At 36.5% G+C, this 19,120-nt stretch overlaps 1 protein-coding gene across 1 annotated transcript; it reads right to left on the reverse strand.

The window, feature by feature from the left end:
* Window positions 1-2,849: 2,849 nt before the first annotated feature.
* Window positions 2,850-11,264, reverse strand: m-cup (ankyrin repeat protein mann-cup). Its single transcript, XM_089246850.1, has 2 exons — window positions 10,886-11,264; window positions 2,850-5,327 (listed from the first exon to the last, which is right to left on the reverse strand). Exons 1-2 carry the CDS (start codon window positions 11,082-11,084, stop codon window positions 3,577-3,579), a joined length of 1,950 nt encoding a protein of 649 aa, XP_089102976.1. The 5' UTR covers window positions 11,085-11,264; the 3' UTR covers window positions 2,850-3,576.
* Window positions 11,265-19,120: the final 7,856 nt, after the last annotated feature.

The following is a 19,120-nucleotide window of genomic DNA, read 5'->3' on the forward strand; positions in this document are numbered from 1 at the left end:
AGAGGAGGGCCACACAAAAATGAGAACTGGTTGAAATTCTCAAGGATTTGCCAGGTAGAGTCTCAGAGTTGGCCTGGGGGACCCACAATGCTCTTAAGACTGACACTACTGGTGTCAAGGTGTTCATTGAGCTGAACTGTCACCCATGGAGTAAACTTTGTGCTTCAGTTCTCTATCTGGCAGACATCAGGACTCATTTGGCCAGTCCAGTGTATATATATATAGCCACATTTTTCATCTTGAAAATATATTTTTGCAACGTTGGACATATGCGTGGGACCATTATCATTCTGGAAAACACCAGCTCTGCTCCCACCCCCCCACCCCCTCCCTCCAAAATTTAACCACAAATACAAATACAACGCCACAACAGGCAAAATGCCCAACGAGGTGGCTGATAAAAAGATGCCCATAAAAATATGGTTGTCATATGTTTCAAAAATACAGCAACCCAATTAAAAATGCAATTAACACAAATTACAAACAATATATACACATGATGAAATATTATACAATGCCCATAAAGAATACTTATGGTTGTCTTATTCTAAGAATGGATAGCTTCTCGATTTACCCCAACATGTTTATCGTATTTCTTTTTAAACGTGTCAATTGTGTTACAATTTACTACCTCCGGGGGTAAGCTATTCCATTTATTAACAACCCTATTGGAGAAAAATTCCCTGCGACACCATAACCTTGCATTGTCCCTCACCAATCGATACTGGTGTCCCCTTGTAAAAGCAGTCGATTGGCGGTGTACTAAAAGTTCATGGTCCATCCTATCCATCCCATTGAGACTATCCATCCTCACAAAGAGAACAAAATTATTTTCCAGTGTCACTGTGCATCCTGTCTCTTATCTAGGATTGCTAAAGACGTGTGTGTATACATTGAATGTGGAGGCCACCCATACCATCGCAGAACCTTCATCCTGATGTCTGCACATACCTTGTACTGTGCATGCAACGGGATGATCTAAGTTACATTTCTTTGTCACTGAAATAACACAGATCCTCCATAAGCTACATTGGTCCACTCCAACCTCTCAAAATGTGGTGTGTTTGAGAGAGCTAGAGTAGATGGACAATTTTCCATATGAACCATAAAATCCATTCTTTTTTAAATTCTTAAAGCCGATATATTCAAGCCAGAGTACTGAGCAATTCCACACACAAATATCACCTGGGTAAACACCATTCTTTTTATTAGTCTAACATTGTGTGAAATCATGCAGGTTTTTTAAAACGAGATTTCTGATAGTAAGGCATCGTACTTGCTGAAACGCTGTAAATTATGCTTTCGCAACAATTTAAGGCCTTTGAGAAATATTCAAAAAATAGGCATATTTTGGAACTTTGTTGATCTCGTCCACAGAAAGGTACATCGCTTTTGCCACCTTATTCCTTCTTACTGGAATAAGGTACAATAAAGTTGAAACTTTATAGTTTTCTCTGCTTCATGATTATATATATATATATATATATCTGTAATATAACAGGGTATATAGTAATTAGTTCAATAAAGTAGCAAGACAAAATGGTGGATTCAATAATGGTCAGTTTGATTTTACAATACAGTAAAAGCTCTTTTGCAGACACTGGCAGGACAAAAAAATTTGACCGTAAAAAGAGGGGCAACAGTTAATCACACAGGAGGTTGATCCTTGAGCAATGGTTCTCAACCAGGGGTGTGGGACCGCATTTTCAGGATACAATATAGGGGAAAAAATTACATGTTGACTGGTTATTCCAGAAAATAAAAATTTAATTTCTCAATTCCTAAAAAAAAAATAAGTCGTACCAATATTTTATATTGTAAAAATTTCATTTTTGGATTAGCAATCATACTTGTTTTCCATATTTCGGTATTTATTGCCCCCTCCCAGCATCAAATGTGGAGTCGACTGATCTAATGTATATATGTATATGACATCATGCCCCCCAGACTTCCAAGTCTATGGCCACACCGAAAAAAAAAAATTCAATTATTGAATAATGTAATCAGTTACAGAAAACCCTGAATTTCCTAATAAAAAAAACATCATGCAAATGGGGGGGGGGGCAGGAAGGTAAGTCCCCTTGCTCTGGGGACAAGAGAAAAAACAGTTGAGAGCCACTGTCCCAGAGAGGTATACATCCAATTAGAAAAAGTTCTCAAATAACGTGCAATACTCAGATATTGTCATTTATATATTTCTAGGGTGGGTGTGTATATATAAATTAATAATTAAAAGAAAATTTACTTTTTATATGCAGTCTCCCGTGCACCCTAAAACTCAAAAAGTTGTTGCCGTCTCGTCTGATGCCAACAAAGAAAAATAATTTTGTTTTGTTTCTAAATACAACATTCACCAAGAAATTCAAACTAGAAAGTCAGAAAAAAATAGCTCTAAATTTAAATGTGAGTAAAATGGTTTTTCTTTAAGTTTTTTTTTCTAATTCAGTTCTAGCGACAATTCCAATGATTGCACGCAAATTCATCTTGCAGCGTAACTGTGTTAGGTTAGCTTGTGTCCCCAAAGCAGAATCTACAGCGTTCGTCGCAGAACAATTTCGAAGAATTTTAAGAAAAAGTGCAAAAAAACACTTACATGTATGGGGATTTTTACGGCAGAACATTTTCAGTCAGCAGAGGACTCGTCGCAGAACAGTACTAAACATTCTGCTTTGGGGGCTTGTGTGTTCTTATCAATTAAAATGTTCATTAAGAAAGGAATGGCAGATAAATAAAGAGGCAGAAAAAATCATGAAAGTCTTTGTAAGCTAAAGCATTTGTTAGCCAACTACAAAAACCATTGGAAAAATTCCATCGTAACATGAAAGAAAGAGGAAAAAAAACTCGACCAATAACATAACACAAATGTCTTTAATAGCAACTTTGCTCGATAAACATCTACACTAATTATGTTCAGATGATCACATTTTATTCGCAGCTGGCATTTACAATAAATCTTTGTCCAATTAAGAATCATTTTGATACATATAATCATTGAATATTATAATGTTTCTTATCAAACTTAATGTGCAACCACCACAAAATGAAAACTTTTATATCTCAAGCCTATACACTGTGCTCTAGAAACAAAACTCGTACCAATAAATATGTTATTTTTTTATATATCAACACAACATAGAATACATATTTAAATCATTTTTTCCTCACCATCTGCGGGAAAAAATCAGAAACTGGAATTTTAGAATGAAATGTTTTCATGATAAAAGAATGAGTGTTTATCATAATCAGAGCCACCCTTAGGGAAGCAGGTCACACTGGGTATCACACTCGCGACGATAGAAATGAAAAAAAAAAAAATTGAAACAAGGTTGAAGCTTAAGAAAAAAATTCTCGCGGTTGTTTTCTCAGTGAACCTGGCCTCCAATAAGGGTCATCCTGGTCACATTTTTCTTAAATTTCAAGATTATACACAGCAGATACACAAAGAAAATATGTATAATAGACTCATTATCTACAAAAAAATATTAAAGTACTTAAAAGATCCAGGTTAAATAATCCCAGTCAAATCAGTGGGAGAAATAAAATGTCTCGATTAAGAAATGTGCCGCACATGAGACATCAATGAATACTGATGAAACCCAATAAATCAGCTGGAACTTCTCCACGATAAGATATCTGGTACTCGACCAATTTCCGAGCGGCCAAACATTTAAGAGTAACAAAATGCAGGGGATTAACAGTGCATTCCGTTATACCTCTCAACATGGTGTGGGGATGAACGCCATTTATATTTCGACGATCAATATGAGCACCATAATATAAAAGAGCTTTGATTATATCTTCGTGGTAATTATTTCGTTGAGCTGCGATGTGAAGGGCCGTACTGCGATTGAAATTCGTAGCATCCACATCAGCACCACACATCAACAGCAATTTTGTCAATTCGGGATTTGGAAAAATCAAGGCTTGACTGTCTTCGAAGAAAGTGTTTGTTTTCATTGTTGTAGCCCTAGATACGACCATGTGTAGAAGTGTATCACCCGACGACGTGCAAGGCTGAAGGCAGATTATATCCCGAATTAAACACTTTGATTCAAAAACCTGCACCTCCGATTTTCGAATGACATGCAAGATATAGAATAAGTGCGCCAAAACCTTCAGTACTTTGTCAAAGTTGTCATGCTGCTTTTTAAAAATTGGCCTATGACTTAGAAGCTGCATTGTGCTCTGCAGCTGATTAGCTAATAACTTTATCGACAGAAATACATCAGAATACTGCAGCTCTTCGTGTAACACACCAGATCTGTTTTTTTCATACAAATCTAAGAAAAGACGAACCAAAGCTTGAGCTGCGAAACATACTTCACTGTGCAACAAACTATCTTTCTGGATTCGCAAATCCAATGCGTAACGCCATAAGTCTATACAACGTTGATACTGAAGACTGTCTGCATATGCTGCTCCACGATACATCAACCGAAAAATCATATCACGGTGAAGAGGGCCAAGTATGCGTTCACATACCAGAAGAGACTGTATTCGCATAGCATCCAAATCTAAAGCTAAATTTTCAAGATCTTCGAGAGTGGCAAATTCTTTAGCAATCAGATAATTTGTCTCTTTCCTGGGTTTTTTTGGCAATGGTAAGTGGGCACTCGTTTCTCTTAATTTCAAAGCCATGCGCCAATGAAATAAAGTTTTCTGCAGGTCATGATGTTCATCCAAAAAAGTGGAACCCATGAGTTCATGAGCGCAAGCGATACGTTCAGGAGAATAAATAAATTTTTCCTTCAAGTAATCGAAGACGTGCACTGCCCCCTTTAAACACGCAGTCTGTAATGCATCATCACCATATCTGCTCTGAATAAAAGGGTCTGCACCATGGTCCAAAAGCAGTTTAGCAGTTTCGAAACGATGCTCCTGAATCGCATAGTGTAAAGCCGTCTTGAATTGTATGTCTTGAGCATTTACAACAGCACCGTTCTTCAATAAGAAGTCGCATAAAGGGACGCTTTGCACAGAGTTTATCAGACAGGTACCACCATTATAATTTGGTTTCAGAATATCAGCATTATGCTGAACAAGATAGACAACAATTTCATAATGGGTCATGAAACATGCTGATCGCACGGGTGTAGATCCAGTGTCTGACACACTGTTCACATCAGCTCCATGTTCGACTAAACATTTCACGACACCCAATTTTCCAGCAACTGATGCACACCATAGAGGTGTCACAAAATGAATGGATCGATCGTCTGGAACTTCATACATGCCTCTCTGTTCAACATCAGCATCGCAGTGGGATAAAAGGTACTCTACTATCTCCACGTTCCCTTTCTTACATGCAATGAAGAGTGGAGCACAACCTTCAAAAAAAAAAAAAAAGGGAAAAAATAATTAAGCTATTCAATATATTTTCCACAAAAGTCATAACTAGAGCCCGGATATTATGTGCTAAAAAAAAAAAAAAAAAAAAAAGTGGAAAAATATACAATAAAAAAAAAAACAAATATGTGCCAAAAACACTAATACAGGGTGATCAGGGAATAAGCCCTTATTTCAAAATTAAATATCTCTACAACAAAGATCAATAGAATTATGCGGTAAACGGTACGTTTATTAGCAAAACTAAGAATGTTGTACAGAAATTTCAAAAATTTAGTTTAATTTTTTAAAATTTAAAAAAAAAACCTGGAGATTTTGGGGTTCCGAAAACCCTCATTTGTGTGAAGAGAAACCGCTGCATTCACCTAAAGTTACTGCATGGGCTGCGGTATGAGCCATGTGTGCTGATAAATTGTTCCAAAATTGTAACGTAACGTTCAGTACTAATCGTTTCGAAAACAAAAAAAGGACCGATAATGCCTCTGGCACATACCGCAGCCCATGCAGTAACTTTAGGCGAATGCAATGGTTTCTCTTCACACAAATGAGTTTGGGAACCCCAAAATCTCCAATTTTGTTTTTTTTAATTTTAAAAAATTAAAAAAAAACGAAATTTTCAAAATTTCTATACAACATTCGTACAGTTTTGCTAATAAACGTACCATTTACTGCATAATTCCATTGATCTTTGTTGTAGAGATATTTAATTTTGAAATAAGGGCTTATTCGCTGATCACCCTGTATGTACTAACAATAAAGATAAATCACTTGAATATCTTGAGATATGCCACGAAAATCAAAAATGTGACAAAAACAAAATCTAATAATGCTGAAGTATGGCACAAAAAAATATACAAAAATTCAATACATGCAAAAAATAAAAAAATATTTGGAAAATATTTAAAAAAAAAAAAATTACATTTAAATGAAAATATGCATTTAAAAATACCAAAAATATGCATAAAATAAATTATCCCTTTAAAATTCAACACCCTCGAGAACATATGGGTCATTCCCAAAGAGTGTACAAACCGTTTTCCACGACTTTATATATTTTTTGCAAAATTTCAGGAGCACTCCCCAAATGGTAATTTCATTTATAATAGTGATGAATTTGAAAACATTTATATTTGTGCACTGAATATTCGGTATTCAGCCAAATCACTATGTCCCATCCCTAGTTACTGGATTTTCACTACCCAAGTTTTATAGAAATATTGGTTTTGAGCACACCCGAGTAGTCAGTTTTCTTTTCATGTTTTTCCCCCCCCCCCTTTCTTTTTCCCCAACATGCCATTACATTAGAACAAGGTTATCAAAACTTTTATCATATTTATCTACACTCAAATTAATATAGGCCTACAAGGTTATCAAAACTTATAGATATCGCTAATTCATCAAACAGAAAATTTTTGCCAATTGCTTGCAAGCGAAATAGTTAATATGAGCCCTTTTAATGTTTGTTGGCATAAAGCTATTTCATCGCCAAATAATATTTTTTGCTTTAAAATTATTAATAAATCGGTATGTAAAACAGTTTCTGAAAACAAAACAGGTCAGATTCTTCCACCATGGGTAAATTTTCCCAGGCTACCATATATAAGATAAGAATCAAATATCTCCAACATTTTTTGCAGAGCATTCATCTCATCCAATTCAAAAATTATATTTAATGTATTAAAATACAAAGAGCATGAATTAGTTGGGCACAAATAATTTTTATAATCAGGCGTAGTTATACGACCAAACATAATACACTACAGGGCTGGAATTACCGGGAAGCAAAATTGCCCCCAGCTCCTAGGACATTTGCAGAGTAACAAAGGGCAACCATATCGAACGATTGTGGATAAATTTAATGAAGCACACCATCTTATGTGAATGGCTTGATCAAACTTAACTGCCAGGTCACCATGGCAATTAGAAAACCTGCATTTAATTAAGAATTTTGTAGTAAAAATTTTCCATTTGACTGCTAAGAGTCTAAGGATGCACTTGAGTGACGTGGTGATAAACCCCAAAGCAGAATGTTTTACATTGTACCGCAATGAGCTCTCGGTTGAGTGTTCTGAGTAAAAATTCCCATAATATATATATAAGTGTTTTCTGTATTTTCTTAAAATTCTTCAAAATTGTTCTGAAGTAGCTGTGATTGTTCTGTGACATGTCAGCATGTTCTGCTTTAGGGATAAGATGCTTGCCTACCACAGTGAAGGTTGCTGTCACGATCGTAGGTTCAAACCAGAGGGAGAATATAGACGAGATTGAAATATAGCTTATGGCCAGAATTGGTGTTTGGTGATGTAATCTTAGGATGACTTTTCAATTTTAAAAAAAAAAAAACACACACACACACACACACTTGGTGAAGGCTAGAAAACATGATTTAGGCATGTTTTTATATGTACTCCTATGTTCTTATAACCCTTGTAGTGGAATCATGGTAAAAGGCAAAATTTACAACCTTCTGGTTCCCCGTCCAGTATCTGCCTTGTTTTTGGTCACTCCAGTACTTGCATATTCTCCAGGTCAACTTTTTGAAGTACGACCCCCTTTCAACCAAAAATGTATAGCCAACCCCTACACAAGTCGACCATTTTTCCGACAGATTTTTTTGCCAGTAAATGTGCTGTCCCGAAAGCACTTTTCGGAACACTTTAGATTTTAATTAGGCGATATTGACTTCCAAAGATTTTTTTTAATATCAAATATTTACTTTGTTTTTAATGTATTTAGTGTCCCTTATGCAAGATGAAAGTGTAGCAAGGTGCATGGTCCTTGATTTTCGTATACAGGGTGATTAACCGACTGGCAGTTCAAGGTGTTGTCACAAAACTACTTCAAAAATATCTCCAGGATGAAAAATAATTCAAAAATAAAAAATTCTGGCTATTTTTCCTTTTTCCCCCCTATGCACAGCAGGATATTGAGGCCTCATTGCAAGATTGGTTGCTTTGTACTGCCCCGATCGTAAACATCTTACCAAGATGTCTGTAATTTTCTCGGAACCATATACTCTCATTGTATAGTCCTCCTACCACGAGATGAGATTTGGCTATGGCACGTCATGTCAAACGACTCTATTTTATCCTAGAAGGACATGCCAATCGTGAAAGTTCAGTCACAGAAGAACTTTTCTCGATGTGCAATCGTTTTACCAAAAAAAAATTGAATAAAATCATCCGACGTGACGTGACATGATGCAGCGAAAATTCATCTCGTGATTGGAGGACAATATTAGGTCTTTTGCCGATCCCATTTTTTTTATTCTTTTCTGGTAAATATTGTATCTGCTCAGGAAAACATTTTGTATTGATTGAAACTTTGACATCTAGAATGTTTATTTTATTTACGATGTAAACTTAATAATTGCATTTATAGGGTAATTAGAGATACTTTATTCATTTCAAACAGAAAAGTCTTCATTCACAAAAAGTTGAAGCAATAAAAACATTCACTATTAACAAAAGTGCCTTTTTCAATGATTTGTTTTGGTTCACAGGAAATAACATCAATAAATAAAAACATTAAATCAAGCATTGTCTCGGTGAAAAAAAATATTTAGTGGGAGGGAGGGTGTCACTATTTTGATGCCAAAAAGTGATCTGTATATTGCGCAAATTTTGCTGCAATTCACTCATTCTAATACGATTTTCTTGACCACTGATTCCAGAAATTTATTGCTCTCAGCTACAGCCTCGTATATGTATAGGGAGGTTGGATAAGCATCTCTCCAAATTACTCTTTTGGTCACTCGCATGCTTTCATACCCTCTTGCTCAATCTTTTAAATGGTTACTCTCACTGACATTATTCCTCATTTTCTAGGCCAACAGTTTCAGTAATCACATACTTGAACACTCTCTGTAAAGACCCGTTTACACGAGGCAAGTGCTTTAGTTGGCAACTTAATTTTAAGTTGCCAAGTATGATACAATGTATGCCGACGATAAGGGCCGTTTACACGGCTTTAGTTGGCAAGTGCGTAAGTGCACAAGTGATTTAGTTGGTAAGTGAATACGAACGGTTCTATTTTTTCCACTTAAGTAGACCTATGCGCATGGGCCAGTGGGCGTGACCTGCCGCTCTGGAAGGGTCTTTTTGCTCTCTCACGGAAGGGTTTATTTTGATCTCAAGCGTGAACCTGTTTATGCTCCGTCGTCTCCTGAAGTTTCGCTAGAATTCCGTGGAAATATTGGATGGTAAGGTGGCCAGAGGACACAACCTTCAAGTTTGTTGAACTATTGAAATGAAAATTACCTTAACAAACAAGCTAAAATAAAAATTGAAAAAAATTAAGAGATTCAAAAATATATATATCTGGTGCAGAGGATTTATATATTAAAAACTGGGGGGGGGGGGGGGGGGGGTTTCGAATATTTCTCTCGTCCAGAACAAATTTGCTGCCATCTGTTGTAAAAATACATGATCAAATATTTAACAAAAAGATAGTATATCTCTAGATTAAATTAAAATATAATAATTTGGACAATTTAGAAGTAATTTTTATGCTCAATGAATTTTTATTATTTATTTTTTAACCCTTAGAATCTTCTCCCGTATTTTCGGCTTACATAATTCATAATTTATCTCTTCAACTGGCTTTCAAAGAGCCACATCTCTCTTTTTTTCCAAATTACATCACCCGATTTCTGCAGCAGTTCGAATTAAGACAAGTGGAATAGGCCATGTCCAGTGGCTACAGTTTGAATAATTAAAAAAATGTTAATGCTTGTTTTCTTTCTTTCCACTTTCATTCCATGTGTACATTATACGGCAAGTATATGGATTGGGTTAATTTTCCATAAATAATGAATAATTGCGGCCAGAGCCAACATGGCTACTTTTTCTCAGAATTGACAACCTTGATAGCCAATATAGTGTTTGCTTGTTTTGGCAACCCTTTATCAAACCACATTAATTAAACGCATATTTCATTCAATTTTTTGTGTAAAAATTTCAACAAAGTTTTCCGCATTTTTCGACTGATTATTGCACATTCAATTGATTTCACGTAACGTGAATTTTTTGTGCAATAGCGCGTGTTTTTTGTTGGTCACATTGAATTGACCAGCTCTTGCTTAGCATGAAAAAGAAGGTCCCCATGTGTGCCCTGACCACGCATATGGAAAATTAACCTTATTCTTTAAAAAGAGTCCACACCCAGAATATTCATACAGCAGGAACGACCGTTGTTTATTTAAAAGAATGGATACCTTACGTTGTTTTTGTTTAATCTAGATAGTGATATTTTAATTATTATGCTTATCGGTTCTATGCTGGCGATTTTTTATTTTCAACGTGCGACGGCCTTGGCGAATTTTTGCCAGGCCGTCGGTCGTATTTGGCGCTAAAAATCGCCAAGTGACCAATATCGAAGCTGCTCAATTTTCTTGACAATTTGTCGCCTTGGGATATAGTCCCATTCTCTTCCCCCACCCCATAAATACACCTCTCGTTGTACTATAGCTACGCATGTTAATTCATTATTTTTGCTCACCCTTGTAGAAGGGAGTAAAGAGATAATGTAAAACGCTCACCATCCTTGACTCGGCTCACAATGGCTTTGCGTTCGTCTTTGGTGAAGCGATCCATCTTGGTACGGATGTTGTAGGAAAGTCTTGCCCCAGGAGCTGCGAGACGGCATTCCGTGAACAATTCGTTGTAAACCATGTCCTTGGGGACAGCCAAATCGGTCTTGCTAGCGCTGCTGGACACCCACATCTTGGCCACATTCATCGGGAAATGTTTTCGCTTCAACCCAACTAATTAAAGCATGCACGCTTGACTGTTTTCTGAGATAATACTGCTGTTGTTATTAACTCCTAAATTCAATCTCACGCTGATTCGTGGCCCAATTCGTAGCTCTTTAACTCAGCGACCCTCTATGAACCAATGGCAAGCCACATCTTTTGTTTTGCATATCTCTCAGAGGAGGGGGGGGGGGAGAATTGCTGTCTAACCAGTTTTTCCCCTCAATTTCACTCTGCTCCGAACTGACCATATATCATCGAAAAAAATACGGGTTGGAAGTAAAATTCAAATCAATTTTAAAAATTAAATTAATGACTAAAAATTTTTTGGAGAGTGATGCACCATCTTTAGGAGTATACTACGACTGACCATATTTTCTCCAGAAAAATACGTGTAATTGATCTCGAAATACGGGACATCACCAAAAACCGATGCACAAAGGTAAGCAAAGTTACCAACTCATTCTAAAATAACAGAAAAGTCGCCAATCGAGGAAAATGAAGCAACACTTCAAATTCAAGTGAATTAAAAAAAAGCATGACAAATATGTGAAATAAATATTCTTATTTGTAATCGTAAACCAGTGCTGTCTTAACAAAGCTGACCATATTTCCTCGAGAGAAATACGGGAAATTGGATTCCGAATCACTGAGCTTAAGTAAACTTTACTTATAGCTAGGGTGACCATACGTCCCGTATTTCCCGGGACAGTCCCGGTATTTTCTGTATTTTTGGTCGTCCCGACTTTTTCGCAAAAGTGTCCCGGTTTTTCCCGTATTTTACACGACGCTTACTTGAATTTTTATTCTTTATTGAAGTCAAAGATTGAAATTATTTTTCAACTAATAAACTATATTATGATAATTACAACTATAAATGAGAATATTATTCTCCCACATTTGTCTTGGTGAACGTTTTTTTCGTGAAATTCATTTTGATCCACTGCAATTTGCAGTAACGTTTCATTTCCCGCCATTGTGATTTTACCGTAATTTTAACAATATTTGGCAACTTTGCTCGGTTTTGGCGTCATTTTTTGCGATAATTGGCGATGTCCCGTATTTTCCCGTATTTGGAATCTCAATGTCCCGTATTTCTCTCGAGGAAATATGGTCAGCCTACTTATAGCTCAGTGTTCCGAATACGGAAAATACGGGACACTGCCAAAACTGAACAAAGTTGCCGAATATTGCTTAAATTACGGGAAAAAACAATATGGCGGGAAATGAAGCATTACTGCAACCAATGCAATATTCAAATTGCAATTATTAAATGAATAAAAAAATTATGAGGTTTTTTGGATCACGTCATACTTCCTTTTTTTTTTGGGGGGGGGGGCATCACTGAGCTATAGTAAACTATAAGTAAGCTTTACTTATAGCTCAGTGAGGGACATACAAGGTAAACAATATGGCGACTTCCTGTGCGACTCATGAAAGAAACAAATCTAAATTAAAGAAACATAGAAATGATTCGTTTTTCTTCTTTTTAATGGGAGCTAGAAATTTCGATTTTTTTTTTTTAAATTCAAGTTATCGGTCTGAATGTTTTTCCTTCAAAAAATGCTTGATTAAAGCTGCGGAATTTCTTCGATGTAATTTATATGGGCCCATAATTAATTTAAAAACATCCTAAACTATATGGATTGATGCAATTGGATAATATAAGACAATACGGAGACATAAATTTTCATTTTCCCGCTCGAGAAGATATAAATAAAAATTTGAAATCAATGTTATTGCATGGATATCCACCTCAAAAGTGGGTCTGGCCCATTATTTTATATTTAATTTTCTGGGCTTCGTATCTCTAAGCGAACTCAATATTTCGAAAATCAAAAATTCAATTCAATTTTTAAAATTATTGATGTGGCGGAAAGCCCCACCAATTTTCCGCATTTCTACGCTAAAATCTGAAATTTTAACATTGATCTCTATGCCGGATCTCTAAGCCAGCTGTATTAAGGGGTTCTACACATGGAGGAACCCAAGTAGTCGCCTGACGTCAAATATGACGTGAAAATTTGGTCATTTTCTCTGAATGACGTCATTCAAAAAAAAAATCACGCCATTTCAAAGTCATTTAATGACCACGAACAATAAAGGTCAGGAAATAACGTGATTCTTGATGACCTTAATGAAATATCAAGTCATTTCATGACCTTATCAGCCATGAAGGTCATGAAATGACGTGATTTTTTATGGCGTAAACGATTTTGCGTCATAAAAATCAGGAATTTCTTTCCAACTGCAAAATTCTGTTCCGGATGAAAATATCAAAATTATCCAAAATGTTTGTTAATGAACCTTCAGAGGGTGTTTCAAAATTACCCTAGGCCTATTCGTTACTGGTTGTCACAAGATAAATGAAAATGATCCAGATAAATGGAAATGCAAAATTTTTCAGTGAGTAATTGTTCATATAAATTTATCAACGTACGTTATATAAATTATAATTGCATTCATATCATGTTTTTTACGGACGATCAGAAGATCTGTGAAATCTTTCAAAAATTCAAAAGATGCAACGAATTCATTGAGCTAAAAAAATGAATTTTTTAAAAACTTTTTTTTTCGACAATTATAAATAACGCAAATAATTATATTTATAATTATATTTTTCATGGATAAAAAAATAAAATAAAACAAAAAATAACTGCCATCGGCTAAACTCAGCAAGAGATTAAACGGTAATTGTAATATAACTAATCAATACTTTTAAAGTCCTCATTAAATAACACCAGCTGATTACCGCTACGATAGCGCGATCGGTAAAGGCATGGCGTGAGATACATGGGGACAATCCGAGAATGAACCGGGTTCGACTCCGACCTGCCCCAGAAAGTGGTACTTGTTTCCCCCCCCCGTCTCTCCGAATAGCGCCATCTATCTTCTGAAAGTCTAATTATTTGCAAATGGTCATTTTTTTGTCGTCATTTTTGACGTTTCCAAAATGGACATAATGACCATTTTATCACGTCATGTTTGAGACATTTTATGACTTCCAAAAAACGTTTTTATTGACGTCAGGCGACAACTTGGGAAGGAATAAGGTTATTCTTTCCTCCATGGGTTCTACATCCCATGGAGGAAAGAATAACAGGAGGTGACATCAGGAACGAAAATTGAAGCCGTTATGGCAACCCTATGGGCTGACGAGTAAGCCCAAACAAACCGCTCTTTTCCCTATACTTAACATGTGTTTTGCCGGATCGAATTCTTTTAAAATATTAATAACTAAATAAATTTAAGCACCATGACCATTTAATGCGTCTTCAGGTAATCTACATGATCTAATAAAGGGGGAAAGATAAAACTTTATCCTTGTATAAGGGGTATTTATATTTTTAATTTATTTTTGAAAGGGGAAGATCATTTTTCACTCTCAACTCGTCATAAGTTTTTAGTTCAGTGCCTTCAATTCATTTTAAAAATTTGATGCATCACATTAATGTCTATGGGAATATGATTAATTAAAATAATATGAAGCTGCAATAAAATGCAATTTCATAATTTTGTTCTTTTAACTGTTTATCTTGCCTTTTTGTTTCGTTCATCATTATGATAGATCCGGGACATTTCGAAAGTGTTTCAGGCCCGTGGGCGCTCGTCTTAAGCTTTACATGAGAAATTTTGATTTCTGAATCAATCCTGAGGTGCTCGAGCACCTTCTGACAGGGCCGTAGCTAGGATTTTTGGCACCCGGGGCAAACAGCATTTTGCGGCTCCCGTGCCTCAAACATGGGCGGAGATCCGGGGGGGGGGGCAAAGGTGGAGTCGACTGATCTAATGTATATATGAGCTGACATCATCATCATCGCGCCCCCCCCAACAATAATGACCTTGCCCCCCCAGACTTCCAAGTCAATCGCCGCCTATGGCCTCAAAGTACTGGAAGTGCTCGAGCGTCGTCCGCCACTGTGTATTTATGGTTTTGCTGCCTGTAGGCTGTACAAATTTCGCCACCCTTCTTCCGTTCCACTCTCATATTCTTGAATACGTATTACTGGAAATATATGCCGCCCATCCGAACTTTCCGCTATGTAGATGTATTGAGAAAAAAATATTAAAAAATAAAAAACTTTTTTTTACGAGCCGCGATAAGTCATCTCTCTGGCCTATAGTGTTTATAAAAATAATCTGGGCTGTTTTTTTCCCTCTTCATTTTGCACCAATTACTTTGCTTTTAAAGTGGTATGTGTACGAAAATTTAACACAAAAAAGTTTCGAATTGAATTTGAAATATAAAATTGTGTCTGTGTTCGAGTTTTTGCCTGGAATGGAGAAATATTTCTACAATATTTTAATATAAACAGCTGAAAGGCATTATATATGCTAATGTTTTGCATATATAATGTTTTTCGCAAAACAAGGCAGATTTTTTCAAACACCGCTTGTTCAAGTGTCTTTAAACATTGTATTTCTCTCAGCACTGAGGTATTACATGTTTTGGCATAATATTTTTAAAATTAAAATGCCGAGAAGAAATTTTGTGGCACAAGATATGGGTAAATTTTGGTTATTTTTGCAAAAGGTTCCATGTTGTTGAAGTTAATATTCGAAAACAAATAACAACTAAAATTATAAAAGCTCTCGTTCAATTGTATAAATATATCCAAAGAATTTGAGAGAAAAAAAATCGAGTTCCTAAAGTGAATAGTAAATTTTTAAATGATTTTTAAAAACGGGGATGTTTCTCATAGGAAAGCATGGGAAGCCACGGTTTGTTTGGGCTTACTTGGTCCCTTTAATAGAGCGATCACTGGCTTCATCTGGCAACCCAGATTCTCCATGGTTGCGCTGGTGGCGTCACCTCCTGTTATTCTTTCCTCCATGTCTACATCCAGTGTATGTCCCTCAGGAGCAAAGCCGCTTGCAAGTTTGCCTTAAAAGACTCTTAAGGCAAAGCTGCAGTAAGACTCTTAATGCAGCTTTGCTCAGGAGTGATGCTGATGATGATGTCTATTCGAAAAGCCTCATTGTAATGAATTCCACGAGATAAAACGTTCACCAAGTCAAATGTGGGAGATTAATATTCATATCATAATAAAATTTATGAGTTGAAAAATAATTTCAATCTTTGACTTCAATAATAAGAATAAAACTTCAGGCAGGTATCGTGTGAAAAACGAGAAAAACTGGGACACTTTTGCAAAAAAGTCGGGATGGCCAAGATAATTGGGGGACTATACGGTATAGTCCCCCAATTATCTTGGCCGGTATAGTCTATACCGGAAAATATTGGATATACATACACCATACATAGCCTATCTATGTATGGTGTGTATATTACATAGGCATCTTACTCATACGGAAATGGCTTAGAAAATGCTGATTGTATGGTCACACTATGTTCATTCCGTCATGTTGGTGTGACGTGATGAGAGTAATAAAGTCATTGCCGTCAGTGTTATTGTATGCAACTATGGATGATGAAAGTGTTTTAACAACACTGAAAGTCTTGATAATAGGCGAGAGCGACGTCGGAAAGTCCAGGTATGTATTGAATTCTCAGATGCTATTCCCTGTAACATCCTGTATTCTTTTCATAAAGAAGGAAAAACTTGCTTTGGGGAGTGAGTTCATTGATGTCTGATTATGAAGAAGTGCTGCGTCAATCAGTGTGAGTAACTGGGGCGTCACGTTCAATACCGAGTGGTTAGAATCGACCAATTTACCCGATTTATGCAATTATTATTTTTTTAAGATCGTCACAAGCACAGTACACTGCAAAAGTTTAGACATTGGTGGAACCGCTGTGGTGGTCGAGTGGTCATAGTGACGAACTCGCATCGCGGGGAGCCGTGTTCAACACCCCACCGTCGTCACAGTGGTAGTTGGCTCAAGTTAGTTTTCTGTGGTTCCCAACTTCGAGGTGCAAATGCGAGCTGTTCTCCTCGTTAAGAAGTAACGCCACAGAGAGCAACAGGTCTACAAGCAGTGTAAATATTCAATTATTACACTTCACAAAATTACCTGTGGTGATAAATCTGAGTTCTGCTCGGTTTGAAAGAAAGAAAGACACTGGTTGAGATTACACATTATCTGAGAAATACTAATTGCATCGTCACAAGTTAACATTTATTGAGTTGAACATTAATTTCAATATTTTTACAATAAAATATTTATTATATACTTATAATAAGTATTTGATAAGTATGCTTATATAAGTAAATAAATACTTATATATATTGACTTCATACACATTATATGACTAGATTCGCTCTGCCTCTCATCTTTTGCCAGATGTTGAACAAATTATACACAACCTCAGAGATGGCAATGACATGCTTAGCATGTCAAATACCCAGAATTTTGGAGAGGACGTATGAAAATTTGGTTAACTGTGGAGGACGCGTTCTTTCCTAGTTCCAAGAAGGAAAAAAGTAGAGAGAAAATCCCTCTCAACCTTTTCCTTTTTTTTCTTCTTTCTATCATGACCGTGCTGCCTTGAAAAAGTGGTTTTACAACTTTGAAGTACAAATGAAGCATTTTACTGTACCATATTGCCAATACAATACAATATACGGGTTGTTGAAGAATAAGATGATGAATATCTCTGGTTGTGTCCCTGAATGAGGGGCTGTATACTGAATTTTAAATTTCTGACTTTCTATTACCCTGTGGGTTTTCTCCCCTCCAGTTACATACCACTACTCCTACTAAACCACACATGCACCTCGTCCATATTCCTCTGCAGAACCTCTAACAAATTGGTACATATGGAAATGTCCATGTAGTGAAAACTGATGTGAAGTTTGTTTCTGTGTAATGCTTGTTATGTGTAGCGTTGCCATCTACTGCCAGTTTTTTTCTAACTATGAGTGAAGTGTAATGATTGAGTAATTTATCGTTGTAGGCCTGTTGCTCTCTGTGGCGAGACTTTTTAATGGGGATATTGGCTCACATTTGTGCCTCGAAGTTGGGAACCCCAGGAAACCAATTTCAACCAACCACCATTGCGGCGATGGTGGGGTTTGAACCCGGATCGTCACGGTGCGAGTCTATCACTATGACCACTCGACCACCACGGCGGCCCAGTTACATACTGGAAATTATGGTACTTTTGCAGCTATCTACCGCCATTCAAAGACAGCATCTATATGCCGTAAATTCTCCTTGTTCCTACAAGATTGCGAATGCACATTTTTTGAAAAATCTTAAAGGATTGGAAAGCTCGTTAAAATTGTAAAAACTTTGAGATTATTGGTGTTTGGGGGAGGGGGGGGGGAAAGACAGAATCTGTAAAAACTCTATCTCGAATATCCACAGTTTTGCCATCTAGCTGCTAAGCGGTAGTTACCATTTCACATTGCGAGAATCACAGGTGTGTAAGTCAAATCTGCTTTTGGAGGGGCATAAGGATCTGAATTTCCACAGAAAGTTTGGGTTACTAACACGCAAAAAGAATTTGAAATTAACAGATAGTATAAGAATGATTTTTTTTTCCAATATTTTAATTTTCTACAAAAATATTTTTAATTTTTTATCATTTTGAGGGCACAGGCCCCCATACCATAGATTTAGCCTTTGGTGAAAATCTGAGATTGGAATCTGCGATTGCGCAGTGGCAATCGGCTAAAAATAAGATTTTCTAAGGTTCACCAATTTTGAGTTGGCTGTTCCTTTGAAAAAAAAACTTGTTGCCACAACGATTGCACAGACCTACAACACAAACATGCATACATTAGATTTCAAATCTCTGCATTATCAATTTGGAGGATAGATGCAGGGTGGGTCACAACTTGGGGGGGGGGGGGAAGCAGGGATGTCTGGTGGCCTGGGTTTTGGACTAGAAGCAGCGCTGAAAATTTACCCTTTATACCTGCTTCTTCTTTACATTAGTATGTGGAGTGCCAAAATACATGCTTGCCCGTTTGAGAGAGTATCTAGTTGCGGCCTTGGATAAATGGCATCACCTACTCAACATAAAACATGCCCACTGCTGGATACACAAGCACACTCCAGAATTTCTTCTCCATCTTTCAGAAAACTGAAAATTTATTTTGTAAGGTTCAGGAG

The sequence above is a fragment of the Pholcus phalangioides genome, unplaced genomic scaffold (assembly GCF_987345545.1).
Source record: "Pholcus phalangioides strain wild (caught in Gottingen) unplaced genomic scaffold, Ppha-v1.0 ptg000003l_1, whole genome shotgun sequence".
In the NCBI taxonomy this organism is placed as follows: domain Eukaryota; kingdom Metazoa; phylum Arthropoda; class Arachnida; order Araneae; family Pholcidae; genus Pholcus; species Pholcus phalangioides.

What these genes read in the sequence shown, in the direction of transcription:
- m-cup (XM_089246850.1), bottom strand. Translation starts at nt 11,084, where the DNA reads ATGAATGTGGCCAAGATGTGGGTGTCCAGCAGCGCTAGCAAGACCGAT. An exon ending in TGTGAGCCGAGTCAAGGATG is followed by an intron (nt 5,328 to 10,885) that starts GTGAGCGTTTTA and finishes TTTTTTTTGAAG; the next exon opens with GTTGTGCTCCACTCTTCATT.